General features: G+C 41.8%; 2 protein-coding genes and 1 non-coding gene across 4 annotated transcripts in view; 1 reads left to right on the forward strand and 2 right to left on the reverse strand.

The window, feature by feature from the left end:
* Positions 1-5469, reverse strand: part of LOC128685074 (solute carrier family 49 member A3) — a gene marked incomplete at its 3' end in the record, with an annotated part of 54139 nt that extends 48670 nt beyond the window's left edge. The window contains 1 exon segment of one of the 2 annotated variants that reach the window (XM_070081120.1): positions 5135-5469. 2 annotated transcript variants of the gene reach the window in all.
* Positions 5470-15074: 9605 nt separating this feature from the next.
* Positions 15075-15156, reverse strand: TRNAS-AGA (transfer RNA serine (anticodon AGA)). The gene has a single exon. It is a non-coding gene; the product is annotated as a tRNA-Ser (tRNA).
* A 3850-nt stretch (positions 15157-19006) lies between these two features.
* LOC128687608 (eukaryotic translation initiation factor 3 subunit D) lies at positions 19007-24358 on the forward strand (the record flags this gene model as incomplete). Its single annotated transcript, XM_070081118.1, is given in 6 exon segments — positions 19007-19224; positions 20804-20849; positions 21885-22092; positions 23487-23681; positions 23780-23912; positions 24208-24358. Coding segments are annotated over 6 exon segments (859 nt in total), but the record flags the coding sequence as incomplete, so codon positions are not given.
* Positions 24359-27723: the final 3365 nt, after the last annotated feature.

Consider the following 27723-nt stretch of genomic DNA (forward strand, 5'->3'; position numbering starts at 1 on the left):
GAGGTGGCAAGAAGAGCTCACTCGAGCAGAGCAAAGTTACTGGTAATGGGCGATTTCAACCACAGGGAGATCGACTGGGAAAACCTGGAGCCACATGGGGGTCCCGAAACATGGAGAGCCAAGATGATGGATGTGGTACTTGAAAACCTCATGCATCAACATGTCAGGGACACAACCAGAGAGAGAGGGGAGGATGAGCCAGCAAGACTGGATCTTGTGTTCACCCTGAGCAGTTCAGACATTGAGGACATCACTTACGAGAGGCCCCTTGGAGCTAGCGATCATGTGGTTCTGAGTTTTGACTATATAGTAGAGTTACAAGTGGAGAAGGTAACAGGAACTGAAGGGGACAGGCCAAACTATAAAAGGGGGGACTACACAGGTATGAGAAACTTCCTGCAGGAGGTTCAGTGGGACAGAGAAATGGTAGGAAAATCAGTAAACGAGATGATGGAATATGTGGCAACAAAGTGCAAGGAGGCAGAGGAAAGTTTTGTTCCCAAGGGAAACAGAAATAATAGGAAGACCAAAACGAGTCCTTGGTTTACCCGAAGGTGTAGGGAGGCAAAAACTAAGTGCAACAGAGAATGGAAAAGGTACAGGAGGCATAGGACCCAGGAAAACAAGGAGATTAGTAGAAGAGCCAGAAACGAGTATGCGCAGATAAGGAGGGAGGCCCAGCGACAGTATGAAAACGACATAGCATCGAAAGTCAAATCTGACCCGAAACTGCTGTATAGCCACATTAGGAGGAAGACAACAGTCAAGGACCAGGTGATAAGGCTGAGGAAAGAAGGTGGAGAACTCACAAGAAACGATCAAGAGGTATGTGAGGAGCTCAACACGAGATTTAAGGAAGTATTTACAGTAGAGACAGGAAGGACTCTGGGGGGACAGACCAGATGGGGACACCAACAAGGAATACACCAACAAGTGTTGGACGACATACATACAGATGAGGAGGAGGTGAAGAAACTGCTAAGGGACATCGATACCTCAAAGGCAATGGGACCGGACAACATCTCTCCGTGGGTCCTTAGAGAGGGAGCAGATATGTTGTGCGTACCACTTACCACAATCTTCAACACATCCCTGGAAACTGGGCAACTACCTGAGGTATGGAAGACGGCAAACGTAGTTCCCATTTTCAAAAAAGGAGACAGAAAAGAGGCACTAAACTATAGACCTGTGTCATTGACGTGTATAGTATGCAAAATTATGGAGAAGATTATCAGGAGGAGAGTGGTGGAGCACCTGGAACGGAACAGGAGTATAAATGCCAACCAGCACGGATTCACGGAAGGCAAATCCTGTGTCACAAACCTTCTGGAGTTTTATGATAAAATAACAGAAGTAAGACAAGAGAGAGAGGGGTGGGTTGATTGCATCTTCTTGGACTGCAAGAAGGCCTTTGACACAGTTCCTCACAAGAGATTAGTGCAGAAGCTAGAGCATCAGGCGCATATAACAGGAAGGGCACTGCAATGGATCAGAGAATACCTGACAGGGAGGCAACAACGAGTCATGGTACGTAATGATGTATCACAGTGGGCACCTGTGACGAGCGGGGTCCCACAGGGGTCGGTCCTAGGACCAGTGCTATTTTTGGTATATGTGAACGACATGACGGAAGGGTTAGACTCAGAAGTGTCCCTGTTTGCAGATGATGTGAAGTTAATGAGGAGAATTAAATCTGATGAGGACCAGGCAGGACTTCAAAGAGACCTGGACAGACTGGACACCTGGTCCAGCAAATGGCTTCTCGAATTTAATCCTGCCAAATGCAAAGTCATGAAGATAGGGGAAGGGCACAGAAGACCACAGACAGAGTATAGGCTAGGTGGCCAAAGACTGCAAACCTCACTCAAGGAGAAAGATCTTGGGGTGAGTATAACACCGAGCATGTCTCCGGAAGCACACATCAATCAGATAACTGCTGCAGCATATGGGCGCCTGGCAAACCTGAGAACAGCATTCCGATACCTTAGTAAGGAATCATTCAAGACACTGTACACCGTGTATGTCAGGCCCATACTGGAGTATGCAGCACCTGTTTGGAACCCGCACTTGATAAAGCACGTCAAGAAACTAGAGAAAGTACAAAGGTTTGCAACAAGGTTAGTTCCAGAGCTAAGGGGAATGTCCTATGAAGAAAGATTAAGGGAAATCGGCCTGACGACACTGGAGGACAGGAGGGTCAGGGGAGACATGATAACGACATATAAAATACTGCGTGGAATAGACAAGGTGGACAAAGACAGGATGTTCCAGGGAGGGGACACAGAAACAAGAGGCCACAATTGGAAGTTGAAGACACAAATGAGTCAGAGAGATATTAGGAAGAATTTCTTCAGTCATAGAGTTGTCAGGCAGTGGAATAGCCTAGAAAATGACGTAGTGGAGGCAGGAACCATACACAGTTTTAAGACGAGGTTTGATAAAGCTCATGGAGCGGGGAGAGAGAGGGCCTAGTAGCAACCGGTGAAGAGGCGGGGCCAGGAGCTAGGACTCGACCCCTGCAACCACAAATAGGTGAGTACAAATAGGTGAGTACACACACACACACACACACACACACACACACACACACACACACACACACACACACACACACACACACACACACACACACACCAGGAGCTAGGACTTGGCCCCTGCAACCTCAATTAGGTGAGTACACACACACACCCCACACACACACACATACATACACCCCCAACACACAACACAGTGTTCCCGCAGTGTAACTCTCACATAAGACACAATAGTCGCACACTGCAGATGCTCCCACAATGCAACTCTCGCAGAACAGCGTGTCTGCACACTACTTTTTATTTGACGCTGTTTAAAAAAATGTACTTTACAAAAGAGAACACATTATGCAGTATTTATTGCACGCTTGACAGCTGAACCTGCCATACCAACACAGTCAAAATGGTATCGTGGCTATCGTGGCTATCTTACAAGAATACTAAGTTAATTATATGCAACTGAATCATCGACTTCATCACGCACCTCGGTTATCTGGACCACAGTATCACTGATGACAATATTAGTAAACAACTCGGACAATGTAATGATATAGGTAACTCCGTGGACATTTATTTACATTAGCATTATGCCAGACAGTTAGACTATGGATGCATTCATTGTTAATCTCAACCGTATCCAGGGAATGACAATATTATCTACGAGTGCAGAACTTGTCTTTACGAAAGTCTGTATTATTAATATATATATATATATATATATATATATATATATATATATATATATATATATATATATATATATATATATATATATATATATATATATATATATATATATATATTAATAATACAGACTTTCGAACCTGCAGGACTCGAACCTGCACACTCTTCTGTATCATAGTACTGTGTACTCTGATACAGAGCTTGCAGGTTCGAGTCCTGCTGTGTGGACTGGGGGATAATATGTGTTAAACGTGGGAGTGTGAGCAGGGTAATATTTTGTGAAGGGATTCAGGAAAACGGTTAGCCGGGGATGAGTCCTGGAGGAGTTTAGGATATTGGCAATTTGGAGGGACATCTAAATTGTCGTATCTGAGCGCCTCTGCAAGGACAATGATTATGTATGAGTGATGGTGAAAGTGTTGAATGATGATGAAAGTTTTTTTCATTCTTTTTTGGGTCACCTTGCCTCGGTGGGAAACGGCTGATGTGTTATATTTTCAGTAGTAGTAGTAGTAGTAGTAGTAGTAGTAGTAGTAGTAGTAGTAGTAGTAGTAGTAGTAGTAGTAGTAGTAGCAGCAGCAGCAGCAGTAACAACAGTAGTGGCGGTAGAAGCAATAGTAGTAGTAGTAGCAGCAGAAATAATAGTAGTGGTAGAAATAATAGTAGTATTAGTAGTAGTAGTAGTAGCAGTGACAACAGTAGTGGTAGAAGTAATAGTAATAGCAGTAGCAGTAGTAGTAGCAGTAGTAGTAGTAGTAGTAGTAGTGACAGTATTAATAGTAATATCAGAAGCAGCAGTTGTTGTAGTAGTAGTAGCAGCAGTTGTAGTAGTAGTAGTAGTAGTAGTAGTAGTAGTAGTAGTAGTAGTAGCAGCAGCAACAATAGTAGTAACTGCAGCATAATACCACGAGTAATGTCACCAGCAGCTCACATAAACAGGATACCATCAGGACACATGCACCCAGGCAGAACCATAACATTTACATAGTTCAAAATAGTCCGTGAGCAACGTTGACAAATTTAAGAACACACAACTTTCAGGAGATTAAATAAAGTTTCCCTTATTATTATTCAATAGACATATAATGCAGAGTAACCCTTTTAAAGACAACGTTTCTCTCGGTATTTCAGTGAGATGTGCAATAGTTACTTTATCCTAGTGTGATATACACCATACGCACATGAGACCAACATAGGTATGCAGCGCCAGTATAGAACCAACATAAATACATAAGAAAAACTTAAGATCCTAGGATCTGCTATCAGACTTGTTTCTGAAATCAAGACCCCGAGGCTCCTGAAAGACAGACTGAGAGATAAATATCTTACAGACTTAGGTAGGACATGATATCAGCATGCAAGATACCCACAGGAATCGATAAAGTGGATTGAAACAGAATGTTGGACTGGGAAACCAGGTGGAAGAGACACATGGAAACCAACAGGAAGATAGTTTTCCCAGCAAGTATAACACACAAGCAAATAATGTAACATAGGGATACCCTACTCTGTGTTGATGTGAAAATAAAATGTAATAAGAATAGATAGGCGCAATACAGTGACTGGAACAATACACAAATGACCCACACACAGGAGTATGAAATTTTGGCTGATGTTTCGGTCCGACTCGGACCATTAACTAGTTTCACCCTCCTATGTGCGGATTATTTGTGTAAATACAATATAGAATTATCTGGATAGTCTTTGATAAGATGAGGCCCAGGAACTGTGGCTTTACTCACGTATAGAAAGATGAATAGAAACTTGGAAATTAGTGTATTAATAAGCTGTAATAACTCATAATTATCTCAGATACTGGAAATGAGACTACACGACGGTTTTGTCTGTAATTTGTTGCTGAGGATGAAATTAATCTGTAGCTCATGACACACTAGACTGTGAAAGTATTTAAGTCTTACGTTTGAGGTAAACAGGCGGTCACCTTCCACAGGCAGGCGTCAGCATCTGTTGGTCACCACGACAGATCTAATAAGGGATGATAATGCTGAGGTTCAGTCCGTAGTTCATTACTATCCCTGTACGCTTTTGGTAGACTCCCGGTGCAGCAGCGGACAGGAACACAGATAAACACCTCCCACCTTGCCAGGTTCCACTTTTGTCCATGTACAATCCTAGTAAAACACTGGGCAGGAGCACACACAGACACACACACAGGCACACACAGACACACACACACTACCCTGCCGGGTTCCAGACCACTACTGCCATGCTGTATGCTCTGCACGATACACCTTATCAGGAGGGTCGATAAAACCGCCGGATTCAACAAAACAATGAACACTCAGATTGTAGCGTAGATTACCCACAGCAGTGCGTGGAACACTTACAGTGCCCAAGTGATTTTAAGCGTCGCTCATATGGTAGCTGAAAGACAAGACATAAGCGCTGAGCAAACCTTTATTGCATTACACCGCTACATAGAACGAAGCGTTATCAAAATAAAAAACTGCTCGCCACCTGTATCTTTTCTTTAATATGATTGGCAGTATGCTGCTGCATGCAGGTAGAAGCCTGCAGTAAGAAGCCCTTATGCCACACAAGGTCTTTTGCGGTGATTAGTAATTAGTACATGAAACGCTCTGCATATTTAGTGTCTTTATTTTGTTCCTAATTTTGTCCTAATTCACGTATACCTACTGCTTTCCTTGTGTGACTCAAAATTATTATTATTATTATTATTATTATTATTATTATTATTATTATTATTATTATTATTATTATTATTATTATTGTTGTTATTATTACTACTACTACTACTACTACTACTACTACTACTACTAAATCTCTCTTTTAACTATAAGTGTTTAATTTGTCACTTAACGCATTATTTATTAGTTGGGTGAAATGAGAATTTTACTGTGTGGTGAAAGTGAGAAGTTGTGTTTAGGATCTCTGAAGACCGAACATTATAACGAATTAATGTTAAGTTGGTGTTATCAAACAATAGCAACACACCATTGTATATTTTATATTTGGTAGTGATGGTATGTGTGATTAACTGTTTGAAGCTACAGGAGCAGTTATGCTAGTAGTATCGTCATCAGTGTTCGTAGTTACAGCAGCTGGGCTGTGCTAGTAGTATCATCAGTGTTTGTAGTTACAGTAGCTGGGCTGTGCTAGTAGTATCATCAGTGTTTGTAGTTACAGTAACTGGGCTGTGCTAGTAGTATCATCAGTGTTTGTAGTTACAGTAGCTGGGCTGTGCTAGTAGTATCATCAGTGTTTGTAGTTACAGTAGCTGGGCTGTGCTAGTAGTATCATCAGTGTTCGTAGTTACAGCAGCTGGGCTGTGCTAGTAGTATCATCAGTGTTTGTAGTTACAGTAGCTGGGCTGTGCTAGTAGTATCATCAGTGTTTGTAGTTACAGTAGCTGGGCTGTGCTAGTAGTATCATCAGTGTTTGTAGTTACAGTAGCTGGGCTGTGCTAGTAGTATCATCAGTGTTCGTAGTTACAGTAGCTGGACTGTGCTAGTAGTATCATCAGTGTTCGTAGTTACAGTAGCTGGGCTGTGCTAGTAGTATCATCAGTGTTTGTAGTTACAGTAGCTGGGCTGTGCTAGTAGTATCATCAGTGTTTGTAGTTACAGTAGCTGGGCTGTGCTAGTAGTATCATCAGTGTTCGTAGTTACAGCAGCTGGGCTGTGCTAGTAGTATCATCAGTGTTTGTAGTTACAGTAGCTGGGCTGTGCTAGTAGTATCATCAGTGTTTGTAGTTACAGTAGTTGGGCTGTGCTAGTAGTATCGTCATCAGTATTCGTAGTTACAGTAGCTGGGCTGTGCTAGTAGTATCATCAGTGTTCGTAGTTACAGTAGCTGGACTGTGCTAGTAGTATCATCAGTGTTCGTAGTTACAGTAGCTGGGCTGTGCTAGTAGTATCGTCATCAGTATTCGTAGTTACAGTAGCTGGCTGTGCTAGTAGTATCATCAGTGTTCGTAGTTACAGTAGCTGGACTGTGCTAGTAGTATCATCAGTGTTCGTAGTTACAGTAGCTGGGCTGTGCTAGTAGTATCGTCATCAGTATTCGTAGTTACAGTAGCTGGGCTGTGCTAGTAGTATCATTAGTGTTCGTAGTTGCAGTAGCTGGACTGTGCTAGTAGTATCGTCAGTGTTCGTAGTTACAGTAGCTGGACTGTGCTAGTAGTATCATCAGTGTTCGTAGTTACAGTAGCTGGGCTATGCTAGTAGTATCGTCATCAGTATTCGTAGTTACAGTAGCTGGGCTGTGCTAGTAGTATCATCAGTGTTCGTAATTACAGCAGCTGGGCTGTGCTAGTAGTATCATCAGTGTTCGTAGTTACAGTAGCTGGGCTGTGCTAGTAGTATCATCAGTGTTCGTAGTTACAGTAGCTGGGCTGTGCTAGTAGTATCATCAGTGTTCGTAGTTACAGTAGCTGGGCTGTGCTAGTAGTATCATCAGTGTTCTTAGTTACAGTAGCTGGGCTGTGCTAGTAGTATCGTCATCAGTATTCGTAGTTACAGTAGCTGGGCTGTGCTAGTAGTATCGTCATCAGTATTCGTAGTTACAGTAGCTGGGCTGTGCTAGTAGTATCATCAGTGTTCGTAGTTACAGTAGCTGGGCTGTGCTAGTAGTATCATCAGTGTTCGTAGTTACAGTAGCTGGGCTGTGCTAGTAGTATCGTCATCAGTGTTCGTAGTTACAGCAGTTGGGCTGTGCTAGTAGTATCATCAGTGTTCGTAGTCACAGCAGCTGGGCTGTGCTAGTAATATCGTTATCAGTGTTCGTAGTCACAGCAGCTGGGCTGTGCTAGTAGTAAATTCATCAGTGTTCGTAGTCACAGCAGCTGGGCTGTGCTAGTAGTATCGTCATCAGTGTTCGTAGTTACAGCAGCTGGGCTGTGCTAGTAATATCGTTATCAGTGTTCGTAGTCACAGCAGCTGGGCTGTGCTAGTAATATCGTTATCAGTGTTCGTAGTCACAGCAGCTGGGCTGTGCTAGTAATATCGTTATCAGTGTTCGTAGTTACAGCAGCTGGGCTGTGCTAGTAATATCGTTATCAGTGTTCGTAGTCACAGCAGCTGGGCTGTGCTAGTAATATCGTTATCAGTGTTCGTAGTCACAGCAGCTGGGCTGTGCTAGTAATATCGTTATCAGTGTTCGTAGTCACAGCAGCTGGGCTGTGCTAGTAATATCGTTATCAGTGTTCGTAGTTACAGCAGCTGGGCTGTGCTAGTAATATCGTTATCAGTGTTCGTAGTTACAGCAGCTGCGCTGTGCTAGTAATATCGTTATCAGTGTTCGTAGTCACAGCAGCTGGGCTGTGCTAGTAATATCGTTATCAGTGTTCGTAGTTACAGCAGCTGGGCTGTGCTAGTAATATCGTTATCAGTGTTCGTAGTTACAGCAGCTGGGCTGTGCTAGTAGTATCGTCATCAGTGTTCGTAGTTACAGCAGCTGGGCTGTGCTAGTAATATCGTTATCAGTGTTCGTAGTTACAGCAGCTGGGCTGTGCTAGTAGTATCGTCATCAGTGTTCGTAGTTACAGCAGCTGGGCTGTGCTAGTAGCATGTTTAAGTTTACAGTTGTGTCGTCTTGTTCTCGTTGGTGCTAAGAAACTTTCTTTTGTTTCTCTATTTCCTCGCACCTCATGACGTCATATTTTCATATCTGTTATTTTTCTCCCTGTCATCCAATAACAGCCATTGAGCCTTTTCAGTTTTTTTTCATGTAACTTCTTTCTCACCAGGAGGAGCTGTCATATATCTCCTTAGTTGATTGTGCAAGGTTAAGCTCTGACTCATGACTCCCTACCTCACAATTTCCGACTGAATGAAGTTACCCTTTAAATTACATATATTTTTTTAATCCTGTAAAAATTGTGCTTCAGATATATAGCTGTTTTAGGTCATTCCACTTCTTTACCGCTATTAAACTGAGGAAATATTTTTTCTTTATATTTCTATGGCAAATTTGGTTATGCAGCTTTTAACTAAGTCTTCTTGTTATTGTTTCAGCCATAACAAAGTCTGCTCTTGCCTTTTCTCTCTGTGCTCCGGAGCACAGAGAGCATAGCTCTCTCCTTTCTTCGTAGTTCATTCCTTTAAATCATAAGTTTGTATGCTCTGTTTTCTCTGAGTTTCAGTTTTGTGTTCTATTAAATGAGAGGGTTTCAAACAGGTGCTTCATACTCGAGAATGTGTTACTTTGAACATGTCGTTACTAGCATTTCTTGAGTCTTTCATACTTGAGAGCCTGGTATGTACTGCTCTTATTTATAGGTTTACTCACCTGTTTGTACCCAAATGTTTATAGTTTCAAGGTCGACTGTTAGTTCTCAGCCCCCACCTCGTAACTAGTTATGACCAGGTTTCCTCCATCTTTGCCTCGTGGTCATTAGCATATCTATTATTAAAGCTCTGCATGGAGTCAGCTGTTACTGCTTCTTCATCCAAGTCATTCCACTTTCTATTACCCTAAGTGAGGTTAGCAGCATCTGTCTCCTGGGTCTGTACTCAGTTTCCTGTCTTCTTTTCCCTTCTTGGGTTCCATAGCTTTATATGTGACGAGACTGAATTCCAACGACCATAATGACCGACAATCTAGCACTTGCCGTTCCTATGCTTGAACGTCTCCATGGACTTCACTTGAACTGAGCTACTGCCTTATCCACATATTTGCCGCACTCACATTGAAAAACTACTATCTAATATCCCCGTGCTCGCTTCTTTGTGAAATTTCCAATCAATCGTCCTTGTTCTTGTAGTTTTGATGATGATCCTGTTCCGAGTGTACTCACCTAATTGTACTCACCTAATTGTACTCACCTAATTGTACTCACCTAATTGTGGTTGCAGGGGTCGAGACTCAGCTGATGACCCCGCCTCTTCACTGAACGCTACTAGGTCCTCTCTCTCGGTGCTCCCTGAGCTTTATCATACCTCGTCTTAAAGCTATGTATGGTTCCTGCCTCCACTACATCACTCGCCAGACTTTTCCACTTTATGACCACTCTATGACTGGAGAAATACTTCCTAACATACTTCCCAGGTTACAACCTATACAAATACGACAGAGTGAATAAGCAAAAGGTTGGGAGAGGGGGTGGGTTGGCCTGTATATCGCAGAGTCACTGTTTGCACAGAACTGCTTAATGCTTCAAATGATGTAGTGGAAGTTTTAGCAGTGAAGATCGAGAACCAAAACCTAGTCATTGTGGTAGTCTACAAGCCTCCGGATGCAACGTCCCAGGAATTCCAGGAACAGCTGTCAAAAATTGACCACTGTCTGGAAAATCTGCCAGCGCCTGCCCCCAACATCTTGCTCCTGGGGGATTTCAACTTGAGGCACCTAAAATGGAGGAATATAGCAAATAATGTTGTTGCAGAGATACCACCAGGAGGCAGCTCTGACGAGAACTCACACACACACGAGCTTTTAAATCTCTGCACAAAATTTAACTTAAACCAGCAAATAATAGAGCCTACTAGACTGGAGAATACACTAGACCTCATCTTCACTAACAATGATGATCTGATACGAAATGTCACCATATCAAAAACAATATACCCAGATCACAACATAATCGAGGTTCAGACATGCATGTGCGGAGCCCCAGACCGACAAAATGGGATCAGTAACGAGGGAGCCTTCATCAAATTCAACTTCAATAACAAGAACATAAAGTGGAACCAAGTAAACCAAGCCCTAAACGATATAAGCTGAGATGATAGACTAAGCAACACAGACCCCAACTTATGCCTAGAACAGATTAACTCGGTGGCACTCGATGTATGCTCAAGGCTTATTCCTTTAAGAAAAAGGAGGAGTAGATGTAAAATAGAAAGAGACAGGCGCTCCCTTTACAGGCGACGGAAAAGAATAACAGAGCTGCTAAAAGAGGCCAATATATCTGAAATGCGTAGGGAGTCACTGGTCAGAGAAATAGCAAACATCGAACTTAAGCTAAAGGAATCTTATAGGAGTCAGGAATCGCGGGAAGAACTAAAAGCCATAAATGAAATCGAAAGAAACCCAAAGTATTTATTTTCTTATGCCAAATCAAAGTCGAGAACAACATCCAGTATTGGGCCCCTACTTAAACAAGATGGGTCCTACACAGATGACAGCATGGAAATGAGTGAGCTACTCAAGTCCCAATATGACTCAGTTTTTAGCAAGCCACTAACCAGACTGAGAATCGAAGATCAAAATTAATTTTTAATGAGAGAGCTACAGAATTTCGTTAACACAAGTCTATCTGATGTTATCCTGACGCCAAATGACTTCGAACAGGCGATAAATGACATGCCCATGTACTCTGCCCCAGGGCCAGACTCATGGAACTCCGTGTTCATCAAGAACTGCAAGAAGCCCCTATCACGAGCTTTTACCATCCTTTGGAGAGGGAGCATGGACACGGGGATCGTCCCACAATTACTAAAAACAACAGACATAGCCCCACTCCACAAAGGGGGCAGTAAAGCAACAGCAAAGAACTACAGACCAATAGTACTAATATCCCATATCATAAAAATCTTTTGTAGATGAATGGTTCAAAGAACCGACATGTTGTTAAATTAGACACATGTGCAACTCTTGGGTATCTTTATTGAGGAAACGTTTCTCCACACAGTGGCTTCATCAGTCCATACATAGGAGAAACTTGAAGAACAGGAGGGGAATGAGGTAATCAGTCCCTCAACCTTGAGCCGATGTGGTCAGTTCATCAATCTTGAACAGAATACGGCATATGAGCGGAGAAGCAGTTTATAAACCGTATGGCATGAGAGGTGCAGCAGTCGTAGGTGGTGTCACATTTGTCCAATGTGGAAGTAGGTCGTGCCCAAGGGTTAGGCAAGCGAAGAATTCCCAAGTATTAAGATCCCAAGAAGTTGCAGTGTTTGACAGGATTGTAGATGAATGCCGTATTCTATCCAAGATTGATGGACTGACCACATCGACTCAAGGTTGAGGGACTGATTACCTCATTCTCCTCCTGTTCTTCAAGTTTCTCCTATGTATGGACTGATGAAGCCACTGTGTGGCGAAACGTTTCCTCAATAAAGATACCCAAGAGTTGCACATGTGTCTAATTTAACATAAAAATGCTTGAAAGGGTCCTAAGAAGCAAGATCGCCACCCACCTAGATACCCATCAATTACACAACCCAGGGCAACATGGGTTTAGAGCAGGTCGCTCCTGTCTGTCTCAACTACTGGATCACTACGACAAGGTCCTAGATGCACTAGAAGACAAAAACAATGCAGATGTAATATATGCAGATTTTGCAAAAGCCTTCGACAAGTGTGACCATGGCGTAATAGCGCACAAAATGCGTGCTTAAGGAATAACAGGAAAAACTGGTAGATGGATCTATAATTTCCTCACAAACAGAACACAAAGAGTAGTAGTCAACAGAGTAAAGTCTGAGGCGGCTACGGTGAAAAGCTCTGTTCCACAAGGCACAGTACTCGCTCCCATCTTGTTTCTCATCCTCATATCTGACATAGACAAGGATGTCAGCCATAGCACCGTGTCTTCCTTTGCAGATGACACCCGAATCTGCATGACAGTGTCTTCCATTGCAGACACTGCAAGGCTCCAGGCGGACATCAACCAAATCTTCCAATGGGCTGCAGAAAACAATATTAAGTTCAACGATGAGAAATTTCAATTACTCCGATATGGTAAACATGAGGAAATTAAAAATTCATCAGAGTACAAAACAAATTCCAGCCACAAAATAGAGCGAAAAACCAACGTCAAAGACCTGGGAGTGATCATGTCGGAGGATCTCACCTTCAAGGACCATAACATTGTATCAATCGCATCTGCTAGAAAAATGACAGGATGGATAACGAGAACCTTCAAAACTAGGGATGCCAAGCCCATGATGACACTCTTCAGGTCGTTTGTTCTATCTAGGCTGGAATATTGCTGCACACTAACAGCACCTTTCAAGGCAGGTGAAATTGCTGACCTAGAAAATGTACGGAGAACCTTCACGGCGCGCATAACGGAGATAAAACACCTCTCTGGAAAATCTTGTCTCTATCCACCTTGTCTATTCCACGCAGTATTTTGTATGTCGTTATCATGTCTCCCCTAACCCTCCTGTCCTCCAGTGTCGTCAGGTCGATTTCCCTTAACCTTTCTTCGTAGGACATTCCCCTCAGCTCTGGAACTAACCTTGTCGCAAACCTTTGCACTTTCTCTAATTTCTTAATGTGCTTGACCCGGTGCGGATTCCAAACTGGTGCTGTATACTCCAGTATGGGCCTGACGTACACAGTGTACAGAGTCTTGAACGCTAATCTCAGGTTTGCCAGGCGCCCATATGCTGCAGCAGTTATCTGGTTGACGTGTGCTTCCGGAGACGTGCTCGGTGTTATACTCACCCCAAGATCTTTCTCCTTGAGCGAGGTCTGCATTCTTTGGCCACCTAGCCTGTACTCTGCCTGCGGTCTTCTTTGCCCTTCTCCGATCTTCATGATTTTGCATTTGGCAGGGTTGAATTCGAGAAGCCAGTTTCTGGACCACGTATCCAGCCTGTCCAGGTCTCTTTGAAGTCCTGCCTGATCCTCATCTGATTTAATTCTCCTCATTAACTTCACATCATCTGCGAACAGGGACACCTCTGAGTCTATCCCTTCCATCATGTCATTCACATATACCAAAAATAGCGCTGGTCCTAGGACCGACTCCTGTGGGACCCCGCTCGTCACAGGTGCCCACTGTGATACCTCATCACGTACCATGACTCGTTGTTGCCTCCCTGTCAGGTATTCTCTGATCCATTGCAGTGCCCTTCTTGTTATACGCGTCTGATCCTCTAGTTTCTGCACTAATCACTTGTGAGGAACTGTGTCGAAGGCCTTCTTGCAGTCCAAGAAAATGCAATCAACCCACCCCTCTCTCTTGTCTTACTTCTGTAACTTTCTCATAAAACTCCAGAAGGTTTGTGACACAGTATTTGCCTTCCATGAATCCATGTTGGTTGTCGTTTATAATCTTGTTCCGTTCCAGGTGCTCCACTACTTTCATCCTGATAATCTTCTCCATGACTTTGCATACTTTACACGTCAGTGACACTGGTCGATAGTTTAGTGCCTCTTTTCTGTCTCCTTTTTTAAAAATGGGAACTACATTTGCCGTCTTCCATACCTCAGGTAGTTGCCCAGTTTCAAGCGATGTGTTGAAGATTCTGGTTAATGGCACACAGCATTTCTGCTCCCTCTCAAATATAAATGGTTGCAAGGGTAGATGCATAGCTCCTGGCCCCGCCTCTTCACTGGTCACTGTTAGGTCCACTCTCCCGGTTCCGAGAGCTTTATCGTACCTCCTCTTAAAAATATGTATGGATCCTCGTTCTACTACTTTACTATCCAGATTGTACCACTTCCTAATATCCTTAAGGCTGTGTGTGTGTGTGTGTGTGTGTCACCTTTTTGTGGTTGTAGGGGTCGATTCACAGCTCCTGGCCCCGCCTCTTTGCTGGTCGCTTCTAGGTCCACCCTTTCCCCTGCTCCATGAGATTTATCGTATCTCTTCTTAACGCTATGGATGGATCCTGCCTCCACTACATCACTCTCCAGATTTTTCCACTTCCTGACATCTCAATGGCTGAAGAAATATTTCCTGTTTGTGTGTGTGTGTGTGTGTGTGTGTGTGTACTCACCTAGTTGTACTCACCTAGTTGAGGTTGCGGGGGTCGAGTCCGAGCTCCTGGCCCCGCCTCTTCACTGATCGCTACTAGGTCACTCTCCCTGAGCCGTGAGCTTTATCATACCTCTGCTTAAAGCTATGTATGGATCCTGCCTCCACTACATCGCTTCCCAAACTATTCCACTTACTGACTACTCTGTAAAATATTATGCCGCAGTGAGTAGGATTCGAACCTACGCGGGAAGATCCCATCTGATTTCTAGTCAGACGCCTTAACCACTCGGCCATCACTGCTCTTGTGTGTGTGTGTGTGTGTGTGTGTGTGTGTGTACTCACCTAGTTGAGGTTCCAGGGGTCGATTCCAAGCTCCTGGCCCCGCCTCTTCACTGGTCGCTCCCTGAACCATGAGCTTTATCGTACCTCTGCTTAAAGCTATGTATGGATCCTGACTCCACTACATCGCTTCCCAAACTATTCCACTTCCTGATTACTCTGTGGCTGAAGAAATACTTCCTAACATCCCTTTGATTCATCTGTGTCTTCAACTTCCAACTGTGTCCCCTTGTTACTGTGTCCAGTCTCTGGAACATCCTGTCTTTGTCCACCTTGTCAATTCCTCTCAGTATTTTGTAAGTCGTTATCATGTCCCCCCTATCTCTCCTGTCCTCCAGTGTCGTCAGGTTGATTTCCCTTAACCTCTCCTCATAGGACATACCTCTTAGCTCTGGGACTAGTCTTGTTGCAAACCTTTGCACTTTCTCTAGTTTCTTTACATGCTTGGCTAGGTGTGGGTTCCAAACTGGTGACGCACACTCCAATATGGGCCTAACGTACACGGTGTACAGGGTTCTGAACGATTCCTTATTAAGATGTCGGAATGCTGTTCTGAGGTTTGCTAGGCGCCCATATGCTGCAGCAGTTATTTGGTTGATGTACGCTTCAGGAGATGTGCCTGGTGTTAATACTCACCCCAAGATCTTTTTCCTTGAGTGATGTTTGTAGTCTCTGACCCCCTAGACTGTACTCCATCTGCGGTCTTCTTTGCCCTTCCCCAATCCTCATGACTTTGCACTTGGTGGGATTGAACTCCAGGAGCCAGTTGCTGGACCAGGTCTGCAGCCTGTCCAGATCCCTTTGTATTTCTGCCTGGTCTTCGATCGAATGAACTCTTCTCATCAACTTCACGTCATCTGCAAACAGTGACACCTCGGAGTTTATTCCTTCCGTCATGTCGTTCACAAATACCAGAAACAGCACTGGTGTGTGTGTGTGTGTGTGTGTGTGTGTGTGTGTGTGTGTGTGTGTGTGTGTGCTGCCTGTGACAGCTGCCTCCAATCATTTCACCGTGTATAGACTAAGCGTTTATTCAAGATAAACGTGATAAGCCTCATGAACTGGTATCAGCAGTGACGTTCTCTCCAGCGCCTGTTTTCTAACCCTCACAAACTTGACTAAGCTTCTACTTGGACTCATTGATAATGGAAATTTAATATTAACATCAATGGCGGTGGAAAACCTGATTATTATATTTCAGTGTATATGCACCAGTAGCAATATATCTCAGTGCATATATACAGATAGCAATATCTCTCAGTGTATATACACCGGCAACATTATCTTTCAGTGTATATACGCCGGTAGTAATATCTTGTGTATATATACCAAGTGGCATATTTCTCAAAAAATGGAGTCCACCTCTGGCGTAAATTGTGGGACTCATAGCCTCGGGGAAGTGGAAAGAAAGGCTTCGAGGAAGAATTTTTGGATTTCTTCCTGAAGCCGTTTGAGTATTCCACTTCCCCTAGCACCCCATCTTTTAATTTTCTAACTAATAGGTATATTTTATTGCATAATATGGTATACAGTATTTAAAAGATACATTGCTGGTATAAAGATGACATATATAGTACATGAGAAGGTTTAAGTGATATATTTCAGGTACGTATTGCTACGTATTTGTCAAAAATTACAATGCGAAAATCTCATCCAGCTCCTCAGAGCTGGGGCGCGTGCCCAAGATACAGCAGGCATTACCCCTCTGAATCGCAGCGCTAAATCACTGGAACGGAAAACTAGCCGCCCTATTTACCCTGATGAGTTTTTTGCCCAGCTCCGTAAGGAACTTAGATGCACTCTTTTCCCATGGGCCAAAAGTCTCCGAGCCTGTGGGAATGAACATATAATGATGGGCAAGTTCATCGTATTTTCTAGACTTTCTGGACTTCCTGAAGCTGGCAGCTGCTCCTCCTTCCTCCCTGGTATATTGAAGATAGGAATCAGCCATTGTAGATGCATATGTGTTGTCCTATACCATCTGCTTGCCGTCTGTCCAGGCTTGAAGGGTGATACCATCTGGACGCTTTTGGTTATCGTCAGACTGTATAGTTGGGGTGGCTCCCTTATTGCCAGACACCTAACTGTTGATTATTATTATTATAATCAAGGGGGAAGTGCTAAACCCGGAGGATTATACAGCGCCTGGGGGGGGGATGTGGAAGGCATTCAGGCTTAATTCGGGGAACTGGAGCACAGATCCAATTCCCTAAATCAAGAGCCCCTCACCAACATCAAGGAACCTTCCTTGAGGGGCCCTAACTGTTGAGAGGCTCCTCTTGATATTATTAACCTCTTCATGCCTTGCAGTCTTTCCCTCAGATCTACAGCACACAAGACTGTGGTACCCGAATCGGTCTTTCGATTCACTACCGCAAATAAACCTGTGTTCGGCGAGAATAGGGGCAGCAAGTCTAAGGGCAAAACCAATGCGGATGGTCTGTGAGTCGAGGCGTGTGCCAAGGCTGGAGTTGGGAACAGCCAACCGAAAGTCCCCTGTATGAGGGGCTCTCACTGCTAGGAGGCTGGCACTATCCTTCCCTGACACACTCTAAAGCATTATTGAGGTTATATTCTCCATTACTGGGCCATCCCAGGGTGACTGTAGTCTTTAAGATAAGATAAGATAAAATTTCGTTTGGATTTTTAACCCCGGAGGGTTAGCCACCCAGGATAACCCAAGAAAGTCAGTGCGTCATCGAGGACTGTCTAACTTACTTCCATTGGGGTTCTCAATCTTGTCCCGCAGGATGCGACCCACACCAGTCGACTAACACCCAGGTACCTATTTGCTGCTAGGTGAACAGGACAACAGGTTTAAGGAAACGTGTCGAAATGTTTCCACTCGTCGGGAATCAAACCCGGGCCCTCCGTGTGTGAAGCGGGAGCTTTAGCCACCAGGCCACCGGGGGGCGCAGGTCTGGTTTCAGAGCCAGTTTGATTATCCCAGATCATGGCTTCGTCACTGAACTTTTTGTCATGGACTCTCAGAGTATATTATGCGCTTACTCTTGTATTCCATGAAGAGCTAAACCCGTGTGGGTCACTCAACGCACGGGGTAGTGTAGACTAGCCTCTGTACACTAGCCGAGGCCCTGTACTGCATATAAGTAAGTTTATTCAGGTCAACACAAATACAGTTACATAGATTCTCATACATAACAGCATATGTGTAAATAACCTAGGATAACCCAAAAAAAAGTCAGAGTGACTTATTTCCACTGGGGTCCTTTACTTATTTCCATTACGAAATATATAATAAAAATACTAATCTGAAAGCCAATAGGATGCACATTCTCACTATTTGTCTGTCTGTCTGTCTCTCTCTCTCTCTCTCTCTCTCTCTCTCTCTCTCTCTCTCTCTCTCTCTCTCTCACTCACTATTAACAGTAATGTAACATCGTGTAATATCCTCACTAACAAGTATTCTCTCCACAATTACTGCAGTGCACCATCTACCATCAATCATTAATTAATAAGGTAATGTCTCAAATTATAACTATGTAAATATTAAAAGTGTCCGCATTCTATTGTATATTTTCCACGGACGTTAGAAAAATGGCTGAATTGTTAGAAGGCAATGTATTATACCATTATTTTTGGCATAATTACACTAGAAATCAACGCATTTTACAGCTCCTCTGCCGCATTGTCAAATGAGGACCGCAAATGGGAAATATTCAGTTATATAAATTTTTAAGGGTAAAATAGAGATTAATTTTTTAACGGAATGTGGAGGTTGGTCTATTGAAATGAAAATTATGCCTGTAAATGGTTTTTTTTAGGGTGATTTGAGAGTGAGGAGGTTGAGAGTCAGTTGAGCAGCCGTGGTGCTGCCTGGCGTGGTGTTGTCACACTACACAGCTGCTGCTCTACCCGCTGTCCGGCACATATTTCGTCGAAATGACGGCGAAATTTGTGGCCATAGCCATCCAGGACAACCCTAATGGGTGGGGCCCTAGTGATGTGCCCGAGCAGTTCAAGGACATGCCCTACCAGCCCTTCTCTAAGGGAGACAGGCTGGGCAAGGTAAGGCAGGACAGGGAATTTGCAGTCACTTAAAACATTTTTTTTATTACGAAAGAAACGTTTCGGTGCTGGAACCTTGGTAACCCCATCACCGGAACTTTTTTTTTGATAAACATGTCCTAAGCAAACTAATTTCCAAATACGATACCATTGACATAAAAAATCACTTTCAGAAATACTAATGTTTTACCTTTTACAATATTTATGGCTTGGAATTAGTAATCTCTTGATTTTGTTACTTGGTGTAATTAAGCTCTTATTTGGGGGACAATTATATCTAGTGAGAACCAGTTCTCTGCTAAGCAGTAATCATTATACTGAACATAATGTGAAGAACTTGCCAGCTGTGAAAATGTAGTCCAGTTAAGTCACCTGTGAGGCTGGCTTAGTAAATAATTGTATTTATGTATAGTTACACACAAGTTACATAAATTATCATACATATTAACGTGTGTAAGTCACTTTGACTTTGGGGGTTATCCTTGGTAATTTACACGTTACTGTATATACTTGTTTAACTGTTTGTCTACTTGTACCTAAATAAGCTTACTAAGCCAGCTCTTACTGGTGATTTTTGTTAACTGGACAGTATGTTCATAGCTGGCATGTTCTCCACGTGTATAATGTTCATTCCGTATTGACATGCTGTGTGTCTGATACTCATTAAAAATTTGGATTTAATAAGTATTCTGTAGTAATATTTTTTTCTGGATTGCATCTCTGATTATAACTTGGAAATATATAGCAGATTTCACTTATCACTTCCTGAGCTGTAATAGAAGGTAGGTCTACTGGCTTCCAGTAATTTTCTTCTGTTCCCCAATTTTCTGTGATTCTTGTGGGTTTAGTGCTTAGTCTTAATTGTAATAATAATCTCCAATTTTTTTTCTTGTTTCTTAATTTCATGTAAAGGGCAGTATGCTCATTCTTTTTATTACTGATTGTCATAGCCAAATCAAACCATACCATGGGCAGGGATCGGACTCATGGCGAGTGAGGCATGAAACTCCAGGCCAGCGCGTAAGCCACTAGGCCAACTGGCAACAATAAGATTCGTCCAACTAGGTATATTTATACACCATGGAGAGGTTAGCACAGGCCCCACTGTGACCACAAATACAAGTTTTTACAGATGAATCTCCCACCAGCTTGGCCGTGACAAACTATAGCTCCAGTCCCCTCAAAGCCGTCATCATGACTTATGAAATTGTAATGACATGATTGCAAATGAACCATACCTAGTTGGATGAATCTTATTGTAGCCAGCTGGCCCTGTTGCTTACGCCAGGATTGGAGTCTCATGACATGCTCGCCATGAGCTCAATCCCTGCTGTTGGTATGGTTTGCAGTTGTTTCATTGCAATTTTGTGAGTCATAGCCAAATCAGCATATGAGTGGTTCTTTTTAGCATTAAAAGTTTTTCACACTTCCACTTTAAAAAGTTATCTGGTTAAAATCCTGAACATCCTGAAATTGTAACATGTACAAATATTGTTATTAGATTCGTAAAGATGTTTCAGTTTGTTTTAATGGTCATTTTTTAAAATGTACAGTATTTGATTATCCTTTTGTTCTTTAGGTATCAGATTGGACTGGTGCTACCTATCAAGATCGGCGATATGCCAGTAAGTAAAATCAGTACTTGAGCTTAGGAATGTCTTGGTCTAAATGTTACCATAGAGAATGTTTTGCATTTAATTTTTTTGTACATTATATTAATAGTAATTTCCACTAAAAATAATGATTGTATTTCCAGATTCATTTTTTAAAGCTTCTGTTAACTCTTGCCTAATTTTTTTATACTTCACTTCAGTTTATATAGAAGTGTTTTTAATGTATTTGCTTAGATGAATTTCATATACTGTTTTAAGTAAGTAAATTAAACTCCTTAACCATATAAACAACTATTGGCAGAAAGGTGGGATAGTGCAAGTATGAGTAGTGGGAGGGTTGAAGAGGGTGTAATAGTTTTAAAAATGCAGTATTAGAATGTGGAGCAGAAGTTTGTGGTTATAGGAGGGTGGGGGGCAGGAGGAAAGGAGTGATTGGTGGAATGATGAAGTAAAGGGTGTGATAAAAGAGAAAAGTTAGCTTATGAGAGGTTTTTACAAAGCAGAAGTGTTATAAGAGCAGAGTATATGGACAGTTAAAGAAAGGCAAAGAGAGTGGTGAGAGTGCAAAAGGAGAGCAGATGATAGAGTGGGAGAGGTACTGTCAAGAAATTTTTAATGAAAATAAGAAAAAATTTTGAAGTTAGTTAAACAAGTTAAGAAAGCCTAGGGAACGAAGGGATTTGTCAGTTAAAAACAGAGAAGGAGAGTTAGTAGATGGGGAGATGGAGGTATTGGGTAGATGGCGGGAATATTTTGAGGAACTTTTAATTGTCGACGAAGAAAGGGGTGCAGTAATTTCATGCATTGGCCAGGGAGGTATACCATCCTTTAGCAGTGAAGAAGAGCAGAATGTGAGTGTGGGGGAGATGCGTGAGGCATTACGTAGAATGAAATGGGGTAAAGCAGCTGGAACTGATGGGATCATGACAGAAATGTTAAAAGCAGGGGGGGATAGTGTTAGTGGTTGGTATTTTTGTTTAACCCTTAAACTCCAAACAGATCTATGTTCAGTCTATGATCAACTAAATAATTTTCTTATTTTTGCAGTCAAGTATCAGTCAACCTTTGGAAGCATGCAGCAGTATGCATATTACCATGAGGAGGATGAGTCCACCTTCCAACATGTATACAAGACTAATGTGCCCAAGCCGTTATACCAGCGTGGCCGTTACATGCGTAATCAACGTAACTTAAAAAATCAGCGCAACCAGAAGGGTCAGCAAATGCAAGTCCTTGGCAAAGGCAACAAGAGAGAGTAAGTTGTATCAACAATTGGCTAGCTTCAATATGGCAATTTAGATCTCTTAGTTTATAACTTTGGTCTCTTGTTCTTGTAAGACTATCATCTCATTTTCATGGAGGCATGTTAGTGCTTTTTGATTTCCTTCATACCTCGTATCTAATTCTGGAAACCACTGTATTACTCATCTTGGAACATTTTCTAGCTTTTCCACTTGTGTTTTTTAAGGTGTGAGCAACACATTTGTTCGGTCTAAAACATCTTTTAAATGTTAGTGTAGCATAAAAATTTCTCAGGATTTCATTAATGTGGTCTTTCCAACAAGTTTTTTTTATTATTATTACTTCTAGGTCCCTGTCTTAATCTTTTTAAAATTTATCACATGCAGTCAAACCTCAGAATTTGTATACTTCATAATATAAAAATGTTGTGTAACTTTTTATTCAGTTTTACTTGACGTCCATTCATTGTCTTTTTGCATGGCATACGACCCCAAAATTGAAAATAACTATAAGGTTTCATTCAGAATGTGTAAATTTTTCTTATCAATGTCACTGTTAACCCTTTCACCGTCCAAACTTGCACTCTGAAACTTGTCTACAGTGTCCTAGAATTTAAAAAAAAAAAAAATTCTTTTGAAACAGAATCTTTTTCTGAAGATAATAAAACAAAAAGTACAGAATTTGATAAAAGAAATTGATGAGATTACATTTTACTAATTTTGCTGTGTCAGCAGTAGTTATACATTGGCGATTTTTGCCCACTTTGAGTAGTGTTGTAGGCCATTTATGTTATTCCGGTCAACCAAATTCTTAGGTATTTTGCTAGTGTGTGTTCCATTTTATCAATTGAGCACAAGAAATCTCCCACATTTATTCCATTTTGATTTTTTATTCACACAAAAAATAAAGATTTACTGTTATGCAATACTAATAGTATTTGAGAGACTTTGTGAGGTGAACACATTGAGGAAGAAGATTTCCAAGATGGGAAAATTAAGGCCTAAGATATTGTAAATATGTAGATTTGTTAGTAAACCTATATTTAAATGGACTAATGGGGAAAGCAGATGACCACTGAAGGGGACGACCTCTGGCTGGAGCCTCTTGACATCCAGAGGCAGTTGTGGTAAGATAGTGATGAGATTGTTCTTTCTTGATCAAAACTGTATCTAACAATTCTATAACACCAACTTTGTCCAGTGTGTTACGGTGAATTTAGTCTCTTATTTTCAAGGTTCTTTAAATAAAGTTTAATGAAACTGATGGGTAACTGTACTGTGCACAGCATTTTCTTTATTTTTGGATTTATATATTTCAAATACTTTAACAAATATTAAGAGCTAGAGGTCAGATAAATGCATGTTTTTAAATTGTATAATAGGTATTCATGATTAATAAGATAGATAGATTTGGATTTCAGAACAAGAACAACTGGCAGAAGCAGCAGTACCAGCGTAATCGCTGGAACCGTAGTGGACACCCTCCTATCAAAAACCGTGATGCTTCTGTTACTGTACGTCCTGAATGGAAGGTGATTGAAGAAATGGACTTCCCTCGATTATCGAAGCTGTCCTTGCCCAGTGTGGATGATCCAAAAGACTTGTAAGTCCTTTTTTTAGTGGAAATTTTTAAACCCCCAAAAAATTTCAAATTTATGATATAAAATAGTACATTATTCCCTTATTTTTAACTTTTTCCAGGTATCTTTGTGGCTCTCTAGAGTACTATGACAAGGCTTATGATCGTGTAACTGTCAAAAATGAGAAAAAGCTGACTCGTATTAATCGCATCTTCCACAAGGTCACCACCACTGATGACCCAGTAATTCGTCAGGTACTATCATTTTTTAATTTAATTTACCACTCAAATTAAACTATATTTCAAGCCTCTCGAGTACCTGTTATTCTTTCTCTATTGGAAATTAAAATGCTGCTTATTATTAGTATTGTTAATCCGGAAGTCGTCTTTTTTAACTATGAATTTAATTCTTGCTCTATACTTGTGAATATTTTATAAGTGTGGTTAATTACACTTGTATTCTTTTTCTTTACATTGACTATAGTTAAGAATTTTTACTAGTAATTCTTTTTAATGTTAAATAGCAATTACACTGCTCTTAAATTTGCAGTTGACCAAGACTGAAGATAGTAATGTCTATGCTACTGATGCCATTTTGTCAACTATCATGTGTTGCACACGATCTAGCAATTCCTGGGATGTGGTCGTTCAGAAGATTGCTGGGAAGCTTTTCTTTGACAAGAGAGATGACTCTGAATTTGGTAAGTTCAGTTTTAATTACTTAGGTGATTAGAAATCTGATGTTGACTTTTGAACCAAACAATTACGCTTGTCCTCTCCTTCTTTGGATAAACTTGAATGCTCCCATTCCATAGGCACTGTATGATCCCAGCAGGTTTAGCACTCTCATGAGTGTAATAATAATAGGAATAATAGAGGAGATTTGGCCATTTAAGAGGTTGGAGCAATTTATTGATCATTATATTCATGTCCTTTCAATGAGGAGGAGCAAATTAGGTTACCAAGATGTGGTGTTAGGAAGGGGTAGAGGTCATCCCTGGAAGGGTTGGAGGGAGGGGGTAAAGGTGGTCTCAAGGGCTAGGGGCTGGAGCATCTGGTCTTCTTGTTTGTGTTAGATTGGAGTGAATAGAGACAAGTAGTTTTCATTGCTTGTTGAGCTGTTGGAGTACAGTGGACCCCCGCATACCGTTGGCATCACATAACGTTAAATCCGCATACTGATACATTTTATCGCTAAGATTTTGCCTCGCATACCGCTAAAAAACCCGCTCAGCGCTATTCGTCCGAGACGCGTCTGCGAGGCCTGAGCCAGCCTCACATGTTCCGCCGGTGGCATTGTTTACCAGCCAGCCTCCACGGTAACATCCAAGCATACAGTCGGAACATTTCGTATTATTACAGCGTTTTTGGTGATTTTATCTGCAAAATAAGTGACCATGGGCCCCAAGAAAGCTTCTAGTGCCAACCCTGTGGTAAAAAAGTGAGAAATATTATCGAAATACTGTGGTACCATGGTCAACTGCTGATGCTGCTGCTGCTGTAGCACCGTCAGCTGCTGCTGCTGTAGCACCGTCAGCTGCTGCTGCTGTAGCACCGTCAGCTGCTGCTGCTGCTGTACCACCGTCAGCTGCTGCTGTAGTACTGTCTGCTGCTGCTGTAGCACCATCAGCTGCTGCTGTAGCACCATCAGCTGCTGCTGTAGCACTGTCAGCTGCTGCTGTAGCACTGTCAGCTGCTGCTGTAGCACTGTCAGCTGCTGCTGTAGCACTGTCAGCTGCTGCTGTAGCACTATCAGTTGCTGCTGTAGCACTGTCAGCTGCTGCTCTAGCACTGTCAGCTGCTGCTCTAGCACTGTCAGCTGCTGCTGCTGCTGTAGCACCGTTGTTGGTGTGCCTTATTGAGAATACCAAGAAACAATTAACCCCAGAGGGTTAGCCACCCAGGATAACCCAAAAAAGTCAAGTGTCATCGAAGACTGTAACTTATTTCCATTGGGGTCCTTAATCTTGTCTCCCAGGATGCAACCCACACCAGTTGACTAACACCCAGGTGAACAGGGAAAAATGCCTGGAACTAGTGCTCATATTGGTGAATTTAAAGCCAGCAAAGGTTGGTTTGAGAGATTTAAGAATCGTAGTGGCATACAGTGTGATAAGGCCTGTTCTGGAAGAAAATGCCAAACAGGACCTACAGTACTCAGGAGGAAAAGGCACTCCCAGGGCAGTGTCTCATCAGTCATTGCTGCATCTTCAATAAAGGTAAGTGTCATTTATTCTTCATTTAGTAGAGTAGTACATGCACAATATATATTGTGCATGTACTACTCTACTATTGTGCATGTATCCTTCTCTTTGTGTGTAGGAAAATGTATATTTCATGTGGTAAAATTTTTTTTTTTCATACTTTTGGGTGTCTTGCACGGATTAATTTGATTTCCATTATTTCTTATGGGGAAAATTCATTCGCATAACGATAATTTCACATAACAATGAGCTCTCAGGAACGGATTAATATCGTTATGCGGGGGTCCACTGTATAAGCAAGGAAACGTGTATGAAGTGATTTGAGGAAATTGGTTATCTTTGATATACCTTTGAATTTTGAGTTTCTTCTGGTCTCAGAACATGGCCCTGGACCAGGCTTGTCCAAAGCTTTCCTGGTCAGTCATGTTGTTGCTGCTGGTAGCCCACTGGCCCACATGTCCATCTTAGTCTGGTTGATTTAGAACTTATTAGAGATGATAAATGAGACACTTGTGCAATGTTACAAAATAAAAAAAAAAGAGGCCAGAGTAACTTGCAACATGTGAGTATTTCTATTCTGGAAATGTTTTGCCAGCCATTGGCTTCTTCAGTCCAATGTACAGAAACGATGGAAGATGAGGAGTTTGAGGTCATCAGTTCCTCAGTCTAAAATTGATACGTTCAGTCCATCAATCTTGATAAAAGTGAAGCATACTAGCGGAGATGGGGCTTATGTACTGCAGACAGATGAGATGGAGCAATGGGGGACCTTAAGATGCACCAAGCATTAGATATTAACCCTTTCAGGGTCGGCAGGCCCTCTCCTAAACTTGTTCTCAGGGTCGGAAATTTTTCAAGAAAAAAAATTATTTTTAATGAAATGATAGAATCTTTTCTCGATCATAATGACACCAAAAGTATGAAATTTGATGGAAAACTTAGGGAATTATGCTCTTGCAAAGTTAGTGGTCTTGACGATGTTTACGCATCGGTGATTTCGCCCACTTTGAACCCTATTTTCGGCCAATTCCAATGTACCAGTCAACAAAAATCATAACTATTTCGCTAGAACTCCATTTTTTCTATTGAATGAGTACAAGAAACCACCCATTTACTAATTTCAACTATCCAGTAAAGTGGTCAGAAATTAGCAATTTTGCCAATTTCTGACCACTTTATTGGATAGTTCAAATCAGTAATTTCACACTAATTTCAAAAGATGCCAATTTCCAAATAGGGTCCAGAATAAAGACAGACAGACATTCCTGGCACTAAAATAATGATTTTTCTGTTCATTAGTCACATCCCCAGGCCTCTTACATTTCTTTTGCTTTCCACTTTGAATTTTTATTCTCAAAAAAATAGAATATTTACTGTTATGCAGACTACTGGATTAGTGTAGAAATGGTACAGATAATATCAGCGCACTTGTAAAAGAATATTAGACTCACCAGTTGACATGTATTGGACGCATGGCATGATTTGTGTACTTTTGAACTTTGGCAAAAATCGAACATTTCTGCTACTTTGAGCTTAATTTCAAGGTGCTTTTCATTGTGAAACCAATCAAAATTGTCTCAATTTCCGTAATGTGTCTTCCATTTTGTAAAATGAGACCAGGAAAACTAGAATACAACTATAAATAGCATACAAAAATACACTGCGAAGTCGCTGTTTTAAAGCAAAAACATGGTCGGAGTTTTTTTTTTTTTCCTCATGCACTGTGTGCTGCAGGATTTTTTTTATACTGTGCACACCGACCACATAGGCCCATTCTTTCATATGTAGGCCTACCAGCTTTCTCTCATTAGATTTGAAGGCGCTAGAATTTATGCGTACTAGTAAGGCACCAACCCTGGTGT

The sequence above is a fragment of the Cherax quadricarinatus genome, unplaced genomic scaffold, assembly GCF_038502225.1.
Source record: "Cherax quadricarinatus isolate ZL_2023a unplaced genomic scaffold, ASM3850222v1 Contig1770, whole genome shotgun sequence".
Classification (NCBI taxonomy): Eukaryota; Metazoa; Arthropoda; class Malacostraca; order Decapoda; family Parastacidae; genus Cherax; species Cherax quadricarinatus.